Consider the following 18,743-nt stretch of genomic DNA (forward strand, 5'->3'; position numbering starts at 1 on the left):
GGGTATGTATGTTTTTTTTATAAAGGGGTATGTATGTGTTTTTTATAAAGGGGTATCGATGTGGTTTTTACAAAATGGGTATGTATGTGTGTATGTATGTATTTTTAGTAAGGGGTATGTATGTGTTTTTTACAAAAGGTGTATGTATGTATGTATGTATGCATGTATGTATGTGTTTTATAAAGGGGTATCTATGTGTTTTTTACAGAAGGTGTATGTATGGGATTTTTACAACAGGGGTATGTATGTGTGTATGTATGTATGTTTTTTATAACGGGGTATCGATGTGTATTTTACAAAAGGGGTATATATGTTTTTTATAAAGGGGTATCGATGTGTTTTTTGTGAAAGGGGTATGTATGTGGTTTTTACAAAATGGGTATGTATGTGTGTACGTATATATGTATGTTTCTTTATCAAGGGGTATGTATGTTTTTTTTATAAAGGGGTATGTATGTGTGTTTTTTTATAAAGGGGTATCGATGTGGTTTTTACAAAATGGGTATGTATGTGTGTATGTATGTATGTATGTTTTTTTAGTAAGGGGTATGCATGTGTTTTTTAATAAAGGGGTATGTATGTGTGTATGTATGTATGTTTTTTACAAAAGGGGTGTGTATGTATGTTTTTTATAAAGGGGTTTCTATGTGATTTTTACAAAAGGGGTATATGTTTTTTATAAAGGGGTATCTATGTTTTTTATAGGAGGGTATTTAGGGTTTTTTATGAAGAGGTATGTATGTTTCATAATGTTTTTACAAAAGGGGTATGTATTTATGGTTTTATAAATGTACAGACGTGCATGTATGTGCATGTACATAAAGCAGTATTTATATCCATGAGCATACAGTATTATTTATGCATATACAGTAGTATTTATTATGTACAACAGCAGTATATGTATGGCCATTCAGTAGTATTTATTTTTGTACTTACAGTAGCATTTATGTATATATATATATGTACAAACAGTAGTATGTGCATGTACATAGGGCAGTATGTATATACATACAGTAGCGTATATACGTGTGTACATTCAGTAATGTATGTTTATGTTTGTATGTATATAACATGAATCTTTGGATGTATGTCTACATGTACGCACACATAGTATGTTTATTATATGAGTTTGTATGTTGTGCATATTTATGAGCAGACAACGATAAAAGATCTTTATTTATACAGAGAAAAATATATAGTGCAGTAAATGGAGTAATTGTATACATTAAATCATCAGTATATCCTCTACAGAAATGTGTAACAGTTCATGATAAGTCAGTATGTAAAGAAGCAGTGGTACTACAAATCAGATTCTGACATCAGCGAGACTATCTTGTAAGTACTGGGATATATATTCTAACCACACAACACAGTTGTCAGAGGGAACCCTCAGGATCCAAGCTTGTCATTCCAGGCTATCGGGCCAAGTTAATGTAGGCAAGGCCAGTAAGGGAAAGGGTCACAGTTCACTGTGTATGCCCCGCTGCTTCAGCACCGGCTGACAGGCCACAGGAGTCTGGAAGTCCATGATGTACTGGCATTTGCTCGGCTCCTTCACCGATCGCAAGGCTGTCTCCGTTCCGCATGTCAGAGTGACCTAGAAAAGCAGAAAGACAGATAAAGTTAAGGTGATGTGGGATGAAGAAGAGCTGTAGTTAGCCTGAGTCAAGAGCTATAGCAGCTTCATATCCCAATAGGAGATCATGTTCTAACTTTTCTTATAATGTGGTTTCCTGATTTTACCCCATTAGTGCCATTAGTAAAAAAAGGAAAACTACAAATGATAACATGCATCAACGTACAACTGGAGTTGGTTTGAGTAAATAAATGATTGCTCTGTAACTGCGGCCTTTCATCAAAGTATATCAGAACCAGGCATTGTTTCATTATTGGAGATCAACATAAAGTCAGGGCAACATTCGGGGAAGGGATCACCACTATCATGTTTAAACAAGAACTTTGACACCCGCTCCAAAAGAATGGAAAGGGAAAAACACAATTTACTTTCAGGGGTTTCCATAGCAACCCTTCACATGACACTGCACCCTCAAAAGAAACTCACTCTGACAAACAAAAGCACCTGGAGAAGGAAGACTATAGGAACTTGACATGCTTGAAGTTAAGGTAAGTAGAAGGAATAATTTGGTTTGGTCCTGCCTTGGATTAAACAGTCTTTTCTTAAAACACTTGGTGTCTGGTTGAACAGATACAGTATTTGTGATAACTGAAGGTGAGAAAAAAGAAAAAACTGAATTTCAGACAGTCTTTTTCTTTAGCTGTGGAACGTCAATCTATAAAGTCATGCATACATATGTGCATACCTTTATAAACGTAGACATCCTTAACACATTTACATAAAAGCTTATATACATACATATTTGCTTCCCATATACCCAAGACAATGGGAAGGACCAAGGTGTGAACATACAGGAATAATACATAAGCACAGTACGAATACATGTCACTTAGTTGTATGTCTTGATGATATGCATGTATGAACTTGTAAATAGGCACAGTATGTGTTTGTGAATGTGTACGTATGTAACTAAATAGTGTGTATTTACTATGCGCACATGAATGTATGCATGTACACATGCACATATGGAAACATGTTTGTATTTTACGTTTGTGTTTATGAACAAATTTAGTTAGCATTTATATATACTGTATCGATGTGCAATTATGCATTCACACATTAAACAAGTGTACATACATATACACATACATATATATACATATATATATACACACACACTATGTTTTTTATCATTTAACAATATATTTACAGATGTACAGACACATACTGTGTTCAGTCTGAAGTAAATGTCAAGACGAAAATTCATCATTCTTAACTGTGCACAGGACTACAGCAGCTACAGTGGGCCAGGCGGCTCTAAAAACAACAGACGATTTGGCGTTCTTTTTTATGAACGGCTTTGTTTTTCTCTTCAACCCATGGCAAGCCTGTGGGTAAATTTGAACATGTATGATTGCCTTACTGTTCATATCGCAAGTCCTATTTCACTTTAGTAATACTGCCTCATTCTCAAATCATGAACGGTCACAGTTGCGGCAAAAAGGCTGTCAACGTGAGTCTAGTTTTGCTCGAGGTGTCTGCCTGTTCAAAGGCAGTCTCTACCTGCCACAATTTGTGAAGTGCTGCTGAACTCATGGTTGATTAATGTTGGGTCTTTATGAATCATAATAAATGATCTAAACCTGCTCTTCTTTTTAGACCAATTGATTAATTATTATTATGACCAATGTAAATGCAATTTCCATTAATTACTGAAAATGTTCAGTTCCCCCCTTTCTAAAAGACTCTTCAGATGTCAGTAGAATGCTGCCTGAGTTTGGATTACCTCCATATCCACTACTGTAACGATACATCACTGGTCCCACTACTCATGTTTAGAGACAGAAGAGTGTTTTACCGCTGAAAGAGAGCACTACGCATAGATGAGGTTCAGCATTTCAAATATAATGAGCATCAACTTGTGACAAGGCTTCATTTATGCCAGCTGCACACAGTTAGGGGGTCATATCAAAGGGATTCAATTTAGTGTCTTTCAAAGGGATCCCCTGGATGGCATGAGTACATAAATTCGTGAAAGACATTTATTGGACTTTGATATGAAGAGGGGGCAGGCAAAGCAAATAAGATGATTAGAGGTGCTACATTTTTAACTGAGTGAAATCCAACACAGAAATGTAAATGAGTCTCATAAAAACGAGGAAAAAAGAAGGTTACACTGGGGAAATAGACGCTGGAGAAGAGAGCCATTGGAGTGACATTAACATAAAGCCAACGCATACTGACAGAGGTGTAAAAGAGTCAGATCCCACTACTTGGCTTTGAAAATCTCTTTTAGCCAGTTTGCTGAGTGAGCCATGATGACTGAGCATCTTTTGCTGATCAACTAAGTCCCCTTCGTTGAAACAGACATTCATAGAGCATACGGGGCAACAAACTGTCCCTCATCAATGTGCTTAAAGTAAGTAAGTAAGTAAGTAAAATTTATTTATATAGCACTTTTCGCAGGCAGGGGCCACAAAGTGCTTTACAAACAGGGTTTAAAACATCACAAGCAACAAACAGACAGTACAGAGATCATAGCAGCCCTAAAAGAGACCAACCAAAAGCCTGGACAAATAAAAACGTCCCCAGTTGACTCTTGAAAGTGTCGGAGTCACATTGAACGAGTATCCAATAGGCCGACGTGGATTGACGTCTCGGAGGTAGTGTCCGTGTTGCGGAGCGGGACTGGACGAAGGCACATCCAGCGGTCACGTGAGCTCCAGCTGGTCCACGCTGGAAAAGCCGGCATAAACACGGAAGTAGGCGATGGCGATGAAAACCCCTGACCATGGCTCCAGCACTGTGAAGGGTCCAGGGCAGTTGTTGAAGTGCGGGCAGGCGGCAGCGAGGACACGCTGGCGCACACATCGAGGAGAGGAATCCGGCGCAGGAACCGAGTGTGGTCCCGGCAGCCGAAGACGACGGAGCCCCTGTGCGCCGCAGCACGCCCTCGCTTCACTTGGATACCGGACCGAGAGCCCCTTTTTCTGGATCTCCTGCGGGTCCTACCCGGCACCCGATACAGCACCAAGTAGTCAGGTGAGACGGGATCGATTTCAAACGGAGGCAGAAATGCCTGTTTGTAACGGTCCCAGGTATGAAACATGTCCTCCAATGACACTTTGATACGAAATAAATAGTCCCGATCATAGGTTAGTAAAGCCAGGACACTTCCATTTGTCATCTGGGCTGCTAAGATCACATATAGTGAAACAATAATCATCAATAATCTACAAAACAGAGAGCGAACCGTGGCAATGCCAGTCACAGGCGCCAGTACGGTTTGGTCTCCATGGCAACAATTGACATAATTGACAATTAAAGAGGAGTTTCATTTGGCTGTTTTCTTTTGAGTGCCCAAAAGCAGTCAACACTTTTTCCTACAGTTCATTTTATGTAACGTTATGATTAGATTCATTTGGAAGGTGGGTTGTTAAAGAAATCATATTTTGCTTCTCTGATTAGCGAGAGTGATTTTTATTTAGCTTAAGAACCTTTTGAAGCTTACTATAAAATATTTTGTTTAATGTTGTAAAGTAAAGTATCTGATGATTGGCTGAAAAGAATCTACTGTATCATGAACACAAAAGACGTTAGGGTATCAAAGGACATTATTTATTTCTAATTTAACTAATAGGTAGAGAATCTGGAGTCACTGCCCAGAAAAAACACTCGGTCAACATGGAGTCTGAAGTAGGTTGTTTTGTAATGTTGACTGACATTTTAACTGCTGAACAGCACTGGAGACATGTTTTGCCAAATGAAACAGGTTTTGTTTTGAGAGCATTTATGGGGGAATTTAACTTTGGAACTCTGCAATGTCCACAATTGTCATAACAAATTAAAATCCAAACAGTATCTGTATCGCATCTTTTATTTAGGGAAGAACTTCCTCTACTGCCTCGTGTATCCATCTGTGTATTTGACAGCCTGTCAGCATGCTCGTACCATTTGTTCATCTGTCTCTCTATTACTTTATTCATGTCTGCCTCTTTGTGCTCTCATATGCTTCCATTACTGATGAGTGTATCTGTGTGTGTCTCCTGTCTGTTTGTGCGTGAAACACATGCACGACTTACTGTAGTACTGCGTGAACCTCCTTGCCAGCATGGTTCTCCATTCTCATACACCATCTGACTGTACTGGTCCTTTGGAGTTCCAGCCCACATCCCCCACTTCCTGAAATAAAGAAAGAAAACTAAATGGTCAGTTTGATAAAGTTTCTGTCTTTTTTAATAAAGCCAAACTTTAATCAGTCATTGAAACCAAAACTGGGAGACATATTTAGCACAGAAGTGTTATCATTTATTTTAAACAACACTAGGTTGGCTCATTGAAAAAACATTTTCTCCTGGCAAGATGGCTGCTTTGGCAGCCCCCTCCTTTGGATGTCGTCCTCTCCTCTCTTACACAATGGAGGGGAAATATTAATTACCATTTTGTCAGAGTTAATTCTGTGTGCAATAACACACAGGGGAAAGAGAAGAGAATATCTCAAGGCCAGTGAAGCCCATCTCAAATGAGGTTGAGCCTGCCCAGTGCGAGCTAATTACATTCCCACCAAACATTTGGAGAACCAAAGCAAACCAGGGCGCCAGTGGACTCGGTCCAAAACAGCTCACAGTACTGACACATGCCATTTGATCATGCTCTCACCAGCTAACTTCCTGTGATCTTTTGTTGAACTTCAGCTGCCCCTTTGAGGTGGCGTTGAGTGCAGTCACGCTGCTGGCGAGTATTGATTTTTGTAAAAACATTGTAATCCTGTTAGAGAAGGAAATCTTTTCTGCATTTCTTGCATGGTTGATTGAAGATGGCAATAAAATGCTCTGATCTCTTTCCCTACATAGGCTAGCAGCTCTTTTCTGTCTGAAGCGCTAAAAACAAATAATGAAATCCATCTTTTCAGGCTTGTTGTCGTTCTGTTAATCACTGTGGAGGAAAGGATGTGAAATGCTGTAAATTTGGCATAATGTTATTTTAATCCGTCTAGTGCTTTCCACACCAGCACCAACCCTGTCACAAGTGCACATAACTTTATCAATGTCTCTTCAGTAACCTTTCCATGCAGGATTAGAGCAACTTTGTACTTTAAGTAATGCTTTTAGCATTAAAAAGCATAACTGAAGCTTTTCTAGCCTATCATGATGTCTTGATTGGTTCTGTAATGGATCTTCATATCATATAATACCCTTTTGTATATCATATGTTTGTATTTCAACAATATAACACAAGTATGAATGTTGTTTGCTTAAATCTTAAAGTGGTTTGTGCCTCTGGAAAAAAAGGGCAATCTGCTTAATGGGTGATGAAAAACATCTTTGTTGTTTTATGTTCTGATGAAGCATCAATCTTTACAGAAAGAGTAATATAACTATAACTGATGGGGCTTTGGATCTGCATTTTTTTCTCAACAACAATATAGTTTTAAATACATGTAGACACGATAGCCTGGCTGAAATCTTACTCAATAGAATTTCTTGATGTTGGATTAACACATCAAGATAATGGTGTTGGAGCCAGAGATCAGCTTCAGTAGTTGTAGCTTAAAGGGATACTTCACCCATTTACATGAAGCTGTGTATCATTAAAAACATGATAGTAGTGTTGAATGGTCGTGAATCCAACCCTCATTTTGCCCTGAGAAAGAAAAATGTGTTTTTCTTTGCTTGAAAGTTTTCTTCAACAAATCAGCAAAAAGCGTCATATTGCATCACATGAAGAAAACTTCCAGGCAAAAAAACCCACATTTTTCTCGTCTCAGGGCAAAATGAGGGCTGGATTCACGACCATTCAACACTACTACCATGTTTCTAATGATACACAGCTTCATGTAAATGGATAAAGTATCCCTTTATCTTACATCGAGCAGTTACAGTCCAGCACTCTTGTAAACTCTTGTATGTTTATAACCCAATTGAACCCCAACTGGTGTTTTACACATGCTCCACAGTCCCTGTGCCAGGCTCTGACCCAGAAGTCCAACAGCATAAGTGTGTAGCATACCAGAAGTTGCAGTATTAGCAAAACCAAAATAAAGTCTCGTAGTTGCAAGCTAAAAGTAGACGTATCTCTATCTGCAGTAATGGAGTCTGATCATTTATCTGTTAATAAAATGATTTAACCTCGATGCATGTACGTATATCAACTGTAAGTCAACCTGTGTAAACACACTAACAAAACAAAACAAAACAAAACAAAACATACTGAATATCTTATCAATAGCATACTATCATGCCCCATAGTTTATGTACTTTATTGTTTGTTTGACTCTAAACTGGATTATGACTTAATGAATGGACATCATGCAGTACTGAAGATGATTAAGAACAAATTTGAACATAAATAAAAAATGTTACTGGGGTAATCAGTCTCCCTAAACCAGAAGTTAGAGTCCACTTGCTTAGTCTTTCTTAATAAACAAACCTCTTTACCAACATTTCACTTACTTAAAATGGGCTGTTAATTGGAATAAAACCAGGAGCATGGATGAGTTGAATCTAATATGGCAGACAAGAAAACATAAAACTTATTTTAGTATCTTGTATTAAATTGTGTCCAATTTCCCCATTTCTTTAAATGCCGTTAGATTCTCATTTGACCTTGATCAGGGCCAACACAAAATCCACTTTGCTTTCAAAAAGCACTCTCAAGCTCCACAGACACATAGCCGTCCACAGGTCCCTGAGAGTGCCTTCTTTTGCCATCCATGATGTGCATGGCTTCTTTAAGATGCCTGAGCGGGTCACTCGCAGGTGAATTGCTCACACAAGTGGAAGCCAGCTGGGCCCATGCGTCTCGCCTTTTTCCTTCCAGCCTGTTTGATTGGGTTTTAGCACTCTCTTAGTACCAGGAGGCCCTCAAATGGATTGCTGTCAGGGGCTGCAGACATGTCAAGCAGCAAAAGTGACAGTGCTTTAGCTCTTGCTACTAGTTGACCAGCGATCCCATGCGCATCACCTTCAAACTTCCTTGTCGGTTGTAGCTCCCATTGCCTCACACGAGCAACCACCTTGTAACTCCGCCTACTTCTTTCTTCAATCTTCATGAAATTCAAAACCTACATTATCAGCTCCCCCACGCCTCAGGAGGCAGCAACGGCTACATCAATTAGGTTTAAGTTATCACAGGAGGAGGACACAGGAGTACCATGATGAAATTGTATTGACAGACAATTAACTGTCATAAAACCTTCTTTCACTTTGTATTGGCAAGCCACTTTCTTCTGCCAGTCAACAGTTATCAGCACACCTCTAAGAGCCTCTTCAGCTAAATCATGGCACCAAGGTACATCAACACGACTATATGTAAATGTCACCCTGACACTGACGATATGGCAGAACCCAAATGTGCAAAATGAGCCCACTGGCTTGTTGACAACTTTGTTTTCTCATCCAATTTATCACAGTTTGGCTTAAAGCGGTCTCCATGATGCAGCAGTGATAGTCCAGTGTCCGAGTAACTGCATGGGTTTTCTGAGAAATCCTGTATTCCAGCACAACAACATGATTCACACCTAAGAATTACTATTCAGGCTCAGATGTTGAGGAGTACAACAGAGGGAACAGACACATTTCTGTTTTTCAGTCCAATAAGACCACATGAATGAACTAAATTAAGGAACGCAATCAGATTAACATCGGCAGCGGAAGGTAAATTGCATCTTAGCTTTTGTGGAAAATCCATTTCCGACCTCATAGAGACAAGAGAGAGGCAGACTTCCTTTTAAAGATTAATGGTTGCAGATATTGAACACTACTTCTTTTAAGGCTTAAAACCAGGAGAATCTTATTTTCTGGTATCTGGGTTATGATTCACCCTCTGTCTGGCCTCTTCTAATGCCATAAAGAGCACCTTCCATCACAGATAAAGCTGTAATCGCGGCATATCTAGCTAGCTAAACCTATTATTCATACATTTACTTTGCATTGTGGGTGAGATAGTGGGTTTCAGACATGCCTGCAACTGCACACATTAGGGAGGCAATCTCATTTTATTTTCTCTCTGAATCACTAAGGTGTGATTTCTATTGACACAGAAAAGCAGATGGAGTTATGATTTAATTACAACCACCTGGAAAAAACACACCATGAACAAAAATCTGAAGAAAGCCAGAAAAGTCAATAAATTTGTGTATGTCCTCAAGGCTAGTTTTAAAATTGGAGAGCATTAAAAATACTTGTTGCTGACGTTGCTATCAGAGTACTTGAACTGTTTCATAGAATTCTTTTCACAATCTTATCCTCATTAGAAATAATTATCATTAAAACAGATGATCAGCCTCCTTTTCTTCTTCGCCGCTCATTTAAGCTCCTCTTATTTCTTTAAAAACGACGTGGTCACCACTGACTGTGTTTCAAACTTCATCGTGGCATTAATCCGCGTGCCCCGAGCGATAAATCCCGAAGATCCATGGCTAATCTCGCTCAACGCTGAGAGGAGCGTTTCCCGCCTCTCTGATATAGCCACAAATCAACCTTTCACTAGCAATTATCATTTGAACAACTCCAGTCTGGTGTTTCAACAGCCCGCAGATACTGAGGGAGGAGAAATTAATCTGGGCCAGAAGTGCATCGATGTGTGTTTTCAGACCCTGGGCCTTCTCTGCAGAGAAAATTGGACGAACATAACCACAGAGAAAACATGAACACAGTGCTGGCCCCGTTTACGTCTGTGGTTTCCCCAAGAAAAACAGAATATTCATTTGCTTATTTGCCCTCAGCGCTTCCTTTGTATTCTTGTGCACATTAGAAAGCTGATGTTAACTGTATCTGCTCCTCATATACAAAGGCAAGCGGCATTATTCTATGTATAATACATGTTTGTATACATGAGACGTGCATGTACAGAAATAACATTTTTCACATGTAAAGAAAAACACTGCTATCTGCAGCTAAGGATGCATTAACATTTAGAAATATATGGACTAAATGTGACTGACTGCTAGCATTGAGAAAAGTCTTCTATTTATAAATTCATACATTGACAACAAAGTTCTTGGACACATTTATATGAACTGGTCTCCAATTGATTTGTTGATGAAAATAAAAGTGTGAACATGTTAAGGGGAGAGGCTTAAATGGACGATAAGACTGGATGTTATTTGATTGAGTCTTGTCACTGTTGATGGAGTTATGTTTGCTGGTTAAGATGGGCTCTCTACCTCAGACCTCATCTGTGCCAGTCCAGCTTGTTTTGAGCAGTAGTAGTAATAAGTCTATGCAGTTAGAAAGAGTGGATTTATTGTTAGTCTGACTCAAACTGGACTAAAAGTTAGTTGTTAGTTGGCTGAAATTGTATGAAAAACTCAGATCAACTCACAGAGATTTCCAATCCAATTTCCCCAAAATAAACACAGGACAGGACAGTGGGAGGAACTATTTTCTTGTTATTTATTCCTAGATTAATTTATTGAGGTAGTTTGTAGTAAACTGATAACAAAATATAAAAGAAAGTTGTTTTTCACTCACTGTTTGAAATGTGTTTTTTTATCGTTACTTTTAGGCTTCCAACTTTTCCAAGCTATGTAAAAACAATAAGACTTCATGTCAATGTTTTTGTCAATAACAAAAAAAATATTTTTTTTGTATTAACAAATACAGAAATGTGGGGGGAAAAGTATCTGTATGAGGAACTAAAGAAAATAATCCGTTGTTCAAATGGTGTTCACACTTAACATTAACCTGATTAAATTGTGAGGCAGCAAGCAAAGACATCCCTGTCATTGAGGATCACAAGATATTGGAAGAGAACAGAGTTTAAAATAAAACAGGTATCAATAAGCCCACGTGTGACGTGTCAAACAGAGTCAGAACAGAGTTTTGGTGCAGTACTGAACAGTTTTTAAAAATTAGAGACACCGCCCATCAGTTTCAGTCATTACAGAATGTCAACATTAAGCTTGGTCCTTGAAATAAACTCCATTTATTTTAAGCAACTGTCAACAACCACAGCTGCCAGCTCAGCTTTAGATTACCTGTAAACACGTCACTAACAACCAGATCCTCACTCGGAGTCCTCACCTGTGTTACGCTGGTGTAAAGTCTGCGCTTATTACCGTCACCTTCTCACTGTAGCATCCACTCATTAGCCGCCGCTGCCATGAATTATCCCTCACAGCTATGCGTTCCTCTGCTTTAACAAGGGATCTGGGGCAGCAAGTTAGTCCCCTCACTATGCTGTTAATGTTCTAATCATTTTTAAGATGAGATGCTGCGGCATTGACAGGTAGAGCGAGCAATTTGGAGGCCGCTGGCCAATTTGGATCCACTGAAGAATAAATGCCCCTCTCTCGCAGCCAAGCAGTGCCAAGCATCGCTGACCTCTGCCACTCGTGTAAGGTCACCAATCAGAAAGCGCAGACACTGCCATTACCGTGCCAGTCAGCGATGCTACTCTCACCTTCCTACCACCCGCCGCTCGCAGCACCTTAATAAATAATTCATATGCACAGTAACATGTGAAGGGCTCTTGTTCACTCAGGGCTTTGCTTTCACATGATTTCACATACACAAACCAACAGGCATTTATATTTGGCTTTGTTGGTATGTTGTTCTGTTTTGTTGGGTACTGAATGGAACACATTTACTTTATTATAGATAATAACAGATGAGGGGATATGAAATTATCTTCAGCAGGTCAACTATTCTAATAGCAAAACCACAAAATGGATGTTTTTGTCTCCTGCAGCCATTCTCCGTTTTCTTATGGATAACACGCTGACCCAAATAATCACTCCAAATCACAGAGTAACATCAGGGGCATATTTTGTTTTCATAAACAAAACAGCATGGCCATCTTTATTTCTATGTGTGGTTATAAATCTAACTCGGGGTGCATATTCCATCCACACCCCCTGACAGACATGAACCAGGGCTGATGTAAACCTAAATCAGTATTCTGTTAACACTTCACTCGTGCCTCATTAATGACTGGGCTAGATGTTGCCATGGCGACACACAAGAAAGGCTATCAGGGGTTCAGAGTATCAGCCACCCCATCCTTTACCCTCCACCCCTTGCCACTTTAACCCTCTCTTCAGACACACAAGAGTCGTTACCCTTTCACCCTGATTGTGGGATACAGTGTGGGCTGTGGCTGGATAATAAACATATTGTACAGTTATATTGCCGTTACATTTTCCTATACAGCTGCCTGTCAGTGGTTGCAGCTGCACTGCACCCTTCTCCTCTCTCCAGTGTTGGGCACTAAACGGCTGCCATGTTTCCAGGTAAGAGGGCCCCTCTCTCAGCTAATGGCACTCCAGCGAATGACCTTGACAGCTTGAAAACGAGCGCATTAAGTAGAACACTTAAATGTATAATTAGGCCCTTGTTCCAGTGGAACTGTCACCACTCTGTAGGTTAAATCATTACGGCTTAGAGGAGATGAAAATTATTGAATAAAAGAAAAAATCCCCCCCCCCCCCCCCCCCCCCGTCCAAATGCCGATCAATGCATATCAAGGGACGGGGGCTGTCTTTGATATGAACTCATTAGAAGAAGCAACACAGGCATTAGTCATTTGACTTCAAAAGAAATATGCTTGGGTGCTTTTATAATGACAGTTTGATGAATAATTCAATCAGAATATAAAAATCATGTATCATGCTCAAAACAGACGTACATGTTACAATGTCATGGACTGCTTATTATGAGAAAACTCACATGCTAAGGAAAAGGACAGATATGTTTGAGTAAATTTCCTGAGGGAGTCATCCCAAAGGATCAATAAAGTTTAGTCTAAGTCTAAAGACTGGTCTGTAAAATAACTGTTTAAACCAACATATTTATGTTAAAAAAAAAAGGACGGTGTTTTGCTACGTTGAAAGAAGTCAAACCATTTTACAACACAACCGATTTCATTCTATAAGAGCACAAGATTTTAAACACCAGAGGAATTACAAAAACAATTGCACCAGACACAAGCATGCACAGATTTCACTAATGAGTAAATTACTCATTGAAAGTGTTGTTGGCATCCATGTTTTTAAATCTAAACACTTAGTACCACGTGTTTTGGTGATTAAAAATGTGTGTTAGAAAATGGATGAGGTTAAGTTCAGGAGACTTTGTTTACTTGTACACAATTAATTTGCATGCCTGTAATGTCAGCATTAGCAAAAATGCTGTCACTCTAAGTATTGTTCTTCTTTCGTTAATATTTGGAGGCCCAATATCAGCAAGTGAAAACTAGAAAATAATGTTGAATTCCAACATTTAAGAAAGTTGTGTTTTTAGCCTACCCCTAAGTGAGCTGATTTTTAAAGGGCACATATTCTGCTCCTTTTCAAACAGTTTAAATAAGTCTCAGAGACAAAACATGTCAGTGAAGTTTCTTGTTCTAACTCCACTCGGACCCTATATTTGATCATCGTCTATAAAGCCCTGCTCAGAACGGGCCGTTTCTGTGTCTGTAGCTTTAAACGCAAATAGACTGTGTGGCCACGCCCCTCTCTGGAAAGGCTTGAAGGGGTCAGACTTTCTCGCTCCATGCTCAATTGTTAACGGTGAGAAGGCAGACTGAGGGCAAAACAACACCTAGCTGTTGGAGTGTCATCCAGCAGGGGGTGGGGTTACTGCCCTGTGACATCACAAAGGGAAAGATCCGAACAGCCTGTTTTAAGGACAGGAAAAAGATGGAGAGAATTAACTTTTGATTGGGCTTTTTTAAGACATGCTAGTCCTAGAAAATCATGATAAAGTTTATTTTGATATTATGTGACCTTGTAGAGGTGTTCAAGTGTATAATTTCCAGTTTCAACCTTGAGTTCAGTTTCTTTGTGCTCATTGGTAACCTGCTTGTGATTGAGGACTCTACAGTAATACTTTTACAGCTCTGTAGCGATGGCTGTGCAATAAAATGGCCACCTAACGAGATAATTATCCACTGTGATTTTCTCTTCTTATTTATACATATTGCAGAAAGTGAACATTATTTAATAGTCGGAAAGGGACGTGGTATAATTTTCTTCAGTGAACCTCTTTTCTTAAACGCTCAAGCTAAATGTTGGGAATTGGCATTAGTCCTCATAAGTGGCTGGTTGTTATTGATCTAATGAACATATTTCCATATTACCATGGCCACAGAGAAGAGAGTCTCTCCTTCTATGGATAAATCTGTTCAGCTGGATCACTCCAGTTCGGGCCCCTCAGAGGACTGACAGCCTGGAGGCATTCACATAGCTGTGCCTCTTCCTCTCTGCACTTGGGGATTTTTTATTTTTTTTTTATATCGGAGACTTGTTTTTGAGAACAATATAGGGCGACTAGCTTCAAAGGCAGCTTAGCAGCAGGTGTGAGAAAGCGGTTGTTATGCTAGGTGTGAATGTAGCTCAAAAAGGCAGATCTGTACACAACAGGCGTATGTCTACAGTAGCATACAACCTATTTGTATTTGCTACGGTGGCCAGCACATCCCACTCTCTCTGGGGTTGCTCTTTGCTGTCATTTCAGCTGCTTGGCTCCTTCTCCTCGCAGCGAGCACACGCAGTCATTCAGTGTGGTTTCAATGTTGCTAGGCTACCTCCGTTCTGCACTGTTTTTCTGTTTGAAAACCTACTGTTCAATAAAGCAGTTCAAGGGAGACCTGTGGGTTTGAATACTGAGAGATATGAACCTGCAGAAGTAACTGACAACACTAATAGCCTTTTTTTAGTTTCACAATACCCTTTTTGTCTTTTTTCCCCTTGACTCTTTTCCCTTGACTCTGAAACACAGACGCACTATCACTGCCTACATCTCCAGCCAATGCATCTGCTTTAGTCATAAAATTCATAAATCAGAACATTTATAACCTCTCCTGCTTATATGTTCTTGTTTTAAAGGTGCACAATCTGAGTCATATCCAGAGTGGTGAAGATTTTCTCTCTTCTTTCATGGTTCGTGGTTTCATATCCGCCCTCACAGTCTAAGAGGTATTATTATTCTTGTTTTGTCTATCCTGTTTTGAGCGTTGCATGTTGGGCGTAGTCCAAACCTGGCCTGTCAGACAAAGACTATTTCCAAGGTTGAAGGCTGTTCACTACGGCCCTGCACAATTTCACCACTGCTTTTTGTATTCTCTTTTCTTTCCCCTCATGTGCTATCTATGATGATGAGAGCAGAGCAGTCTGACCCCCAGCACAATAGAGTGCCGACTCCTTGATCTTTGGAGGGCGACACACGCCGACCCTGTGACCCACACCGCATGGCCACCTGATTTCCCTTGGGTCATAAAAGAAAAACTCATTGGGCGACCCTTCAACTCATCCCTCCCTCCTCCACAACTACATTTAAATCATCTCCACCCACTGTCTGAAGTGAAATGTGCATCATCTCAGCGAGGAATACTAACATTCTTATAATGTCGGGTCTTCAATATGGCTTTATCTTTTTTCACATTAGGCCAATTAAAAAGAGATAATTGAGAATCTGAATATTTTTCAAAAAAAAAATGAGTAAAAGGTCATAGCGTTAGAATAAAGATTATTTTTATATGAGGAGAATGAAGTCATTGATGTGGTTCAAATGAAGAAATTGAAGATGAATATTGGAAAAACAGCCACACTGCGTAAATACGTAAGCTTTTGCCACATCAGCAAAATTCATATGTATCAGGAGTTCAGTCTATTCCAAAGAGCAGTCGAACAAGCAGCCTGAGTGTTTTATTAATACAACCACTCTATTCTCATAATATTACAACTTAAGTCTGAAAATATAGTTTTTCCCTGATACATTCAACTATCTCTGTTCAATATTTTTTGCTGAATAAATCAAACCGAGGTTTCAGAGTTTACACTTCTGGAGCTGTTATGATTTGTTAATCCTAAACTAACTGTGAAAGAAGCAACATAAATATTCAAGCTGCCCTTCTGCTCGTGGTGACAGGTTATAATAGCTAGGTGCTAAAGCTAATTACGGCTGATTAATGTTGACAATGCACTTCCTGGAGTCCTGTGTTGGTTAGAAAACCTATATGTAGGCTGACTGAAAGTAATCTGTTGTTCTGCATGTGTTTAAATCATCACAGTCATTTGGCAATGATTCAATGAGGTAATACACTGAGTGCTCACTGCTAACTGGGAAACACTGCTACTGGTGTTTTGGATATGTATCACTTCAGTCTGAACCTGCCTCCAGTTGAATACACACTTCATGGTTTTGACAATGACAACTTGAAACTGCACTTCACCTTGTTCCGTGCTTTGTCATCATTTTCAAAACAGTGATATTTTGTCTCGTGTTAAAGTTTTACTTTTATTTGAAAGAACCAAAGGCTGTCAGACTGTTCTTTTTTGGCCCTGTGTTTGATGCTGTTTCAGTTTACTTATTTATTAAAAACCCAGACACAGTCTGGACTTAAAGACGTAGGAAGTCTCAACCTTAAAAACAGCCATAGTAGGCAAACAGAAGGTTGAAAAATGACTAAATAATAGACTATTTAATAAGACTAAAGGAGCCTGCACGATGCGTGGACGTCTTTACCTGACAAATCTACATACTTTTGACCACTCAAGGCACTTTTACATTACATGTTGTATTCATCTATTACATACATACACAAGAAGTTATAATGGCAGACTCTCACTTGCATGTGTATAAATGAAAGGCTTTCAAAGATGTTACAAAGTTAAAGTCCAAACTGCTAACCCACAAGTACAACATGTACTGATACAAGGGGTAAAACGGTAGTTCCAGAAAACTTTGATCTTCGCTACATTAACAGACAAAGATAATAAATACAAGAACTTCCCTCAACAACACCACAAACTGCCACCTCTAAGTGACCATTGAGCGAAATGTGTGGCAATCTTGGACAAAACAGCAAATGTTAAAAGCCTAAACACCTCCTTTATATGCTATCACTAAAAGCAGGCCCATGGAGGGTGTAGAGCATTCTGGGGCGTAGCAGCATTGATGGTGGCAAAAACATACATTTCAGCTATAGAACAGTAACTACAGGAACACTACTTTAACTCATCATTACTCATTGAAGAAAAAAAAGAGGCACATATGATCGTTGTCTGTTGTTGCCTTTTACAATGTAAACCTGAGATTTGTTTCTGTAATGTTGTGTGTGGGACCCATTGAACTGAATTGTCAGATCTTTAATGTCATACTGTGTGTACAGTCAGGACCTTTAACACATTTTATTTCAGTCAGCTCCAAAAGCTGATTGGAGCCAGGCAGAGGAAGTGGATGTTAGCAAGAAGGCTAGTTGTTATGCTACATATCCAATTTGCATATTTTTAAACGACAGCTAAGGAAGGCCCATTCATGGGGCTGTTCAGAGCCCTGCCATTTCATTAGTCAGGCCTGGCTATGTGCAAAGAAATGCATGATGTCGTAAAGAAAGATGTCAATACAGCTGAGGCTTGTGGGAGCTGAGTGCCGGTGACAGGGTGCATTAATGCTATTTTATACAGATTGCACTGTATGCATGCTTTTCACTAAAAACAAGGTGTAAAGTAAAGACGGTGAATACACACTCTTTATATCATTGATACATGTGCATATGTTTGCTTTTCTTTTCAGCATTGTGTTTGCCGTCCTGTCATTGTACCCACCCCGTGTGCTGCGGGTGGTGCTGGGTAGCGGGTAGCAGGGACATTATGAAGATGGATGATGCTGTCACCGCGAGATGGTGTTTGTCGCAATGCAAGCATTTTCTTCTACTCTGTTATCATTATCGTGGCTGATGTTATTGTTACAACGGCCATTTCAGGAAGCGGTTGAGCTGCTGCTACCGAAACGCGGGGAAGTGAAATGGAAAATGGAGACATTGGAATTCAGGAGGTGAATATGAGTCGTATAATATCTACATTTACAGATAATTGGGAGCATACAGTATGACTGCTGTGCCTTATGAAATCTTTACAGCAGTGTGTGTGGCCACAGGATAGGAGCAGGCAGAAAGCGTAGAAAGCTGATTTATTGTTCCTTAAGAACATTTGTAAACTTAATGGTGTAACACAAACTATGCTGCAAAACCAAGCATGAAGGAAGGTTGGAGCTCGGGGGACAATTTTAACTTTTATGAGCCTGGACACACTTCAATAAACCGAGCTTCGGCCATGAGCTGTAATCAGAATTGAGCAGCGACAGCCTCCATTTAATACCGCAGGAACATAACATATCTAATCCAAATTAGCCGAATTGGTCGGAACAAGTATTAGCAATGTCAT

At 39.5% G+C, this 18,743-nt stretch overlaps 1 protein-coding gene across 1 annotated transcript in view; it reads right to left on the bottom strand.

Annotated features, from left to right (window-relative positions):
- Positions 1–901: 901 nt before the first annotated feature.
- LOC306841480 (glucosidase 2 subunit beta-like) overlaps positions 902–18,743 on the bottom strand; it is a 127,650-nt gene continuing 109,808 nt past the window's right edge. Inside the window, exons 14-15 of the mRNA XM_079371416.1 lie at positions 5,659–5,758; positions 902–1,597 (exon numbers count right to left, since the gene is read on the bottom strand). Of these exons, the coding sequence (XP_079227542.1) occupies positions 1,460–1,597; positions 5,659–5,758 (238 nt within the window). The 3' untranslated portion in view covers positions 902–1,459. The remainder of the gene's footprint in view (positions 1,598–5,658; positions 5,759–18,743) is intronic.

This window comes from Symphodus melops, assembly GCF_947650265.1.
Source record: "Symphodus melops genome assembly, chromosome: 20".
Lineage (NCBI taxonomy): Eukaryota > Metazoa > Chordata > Actinopteri > Labriformes > Labridae > Symphodus > Symphodus melops.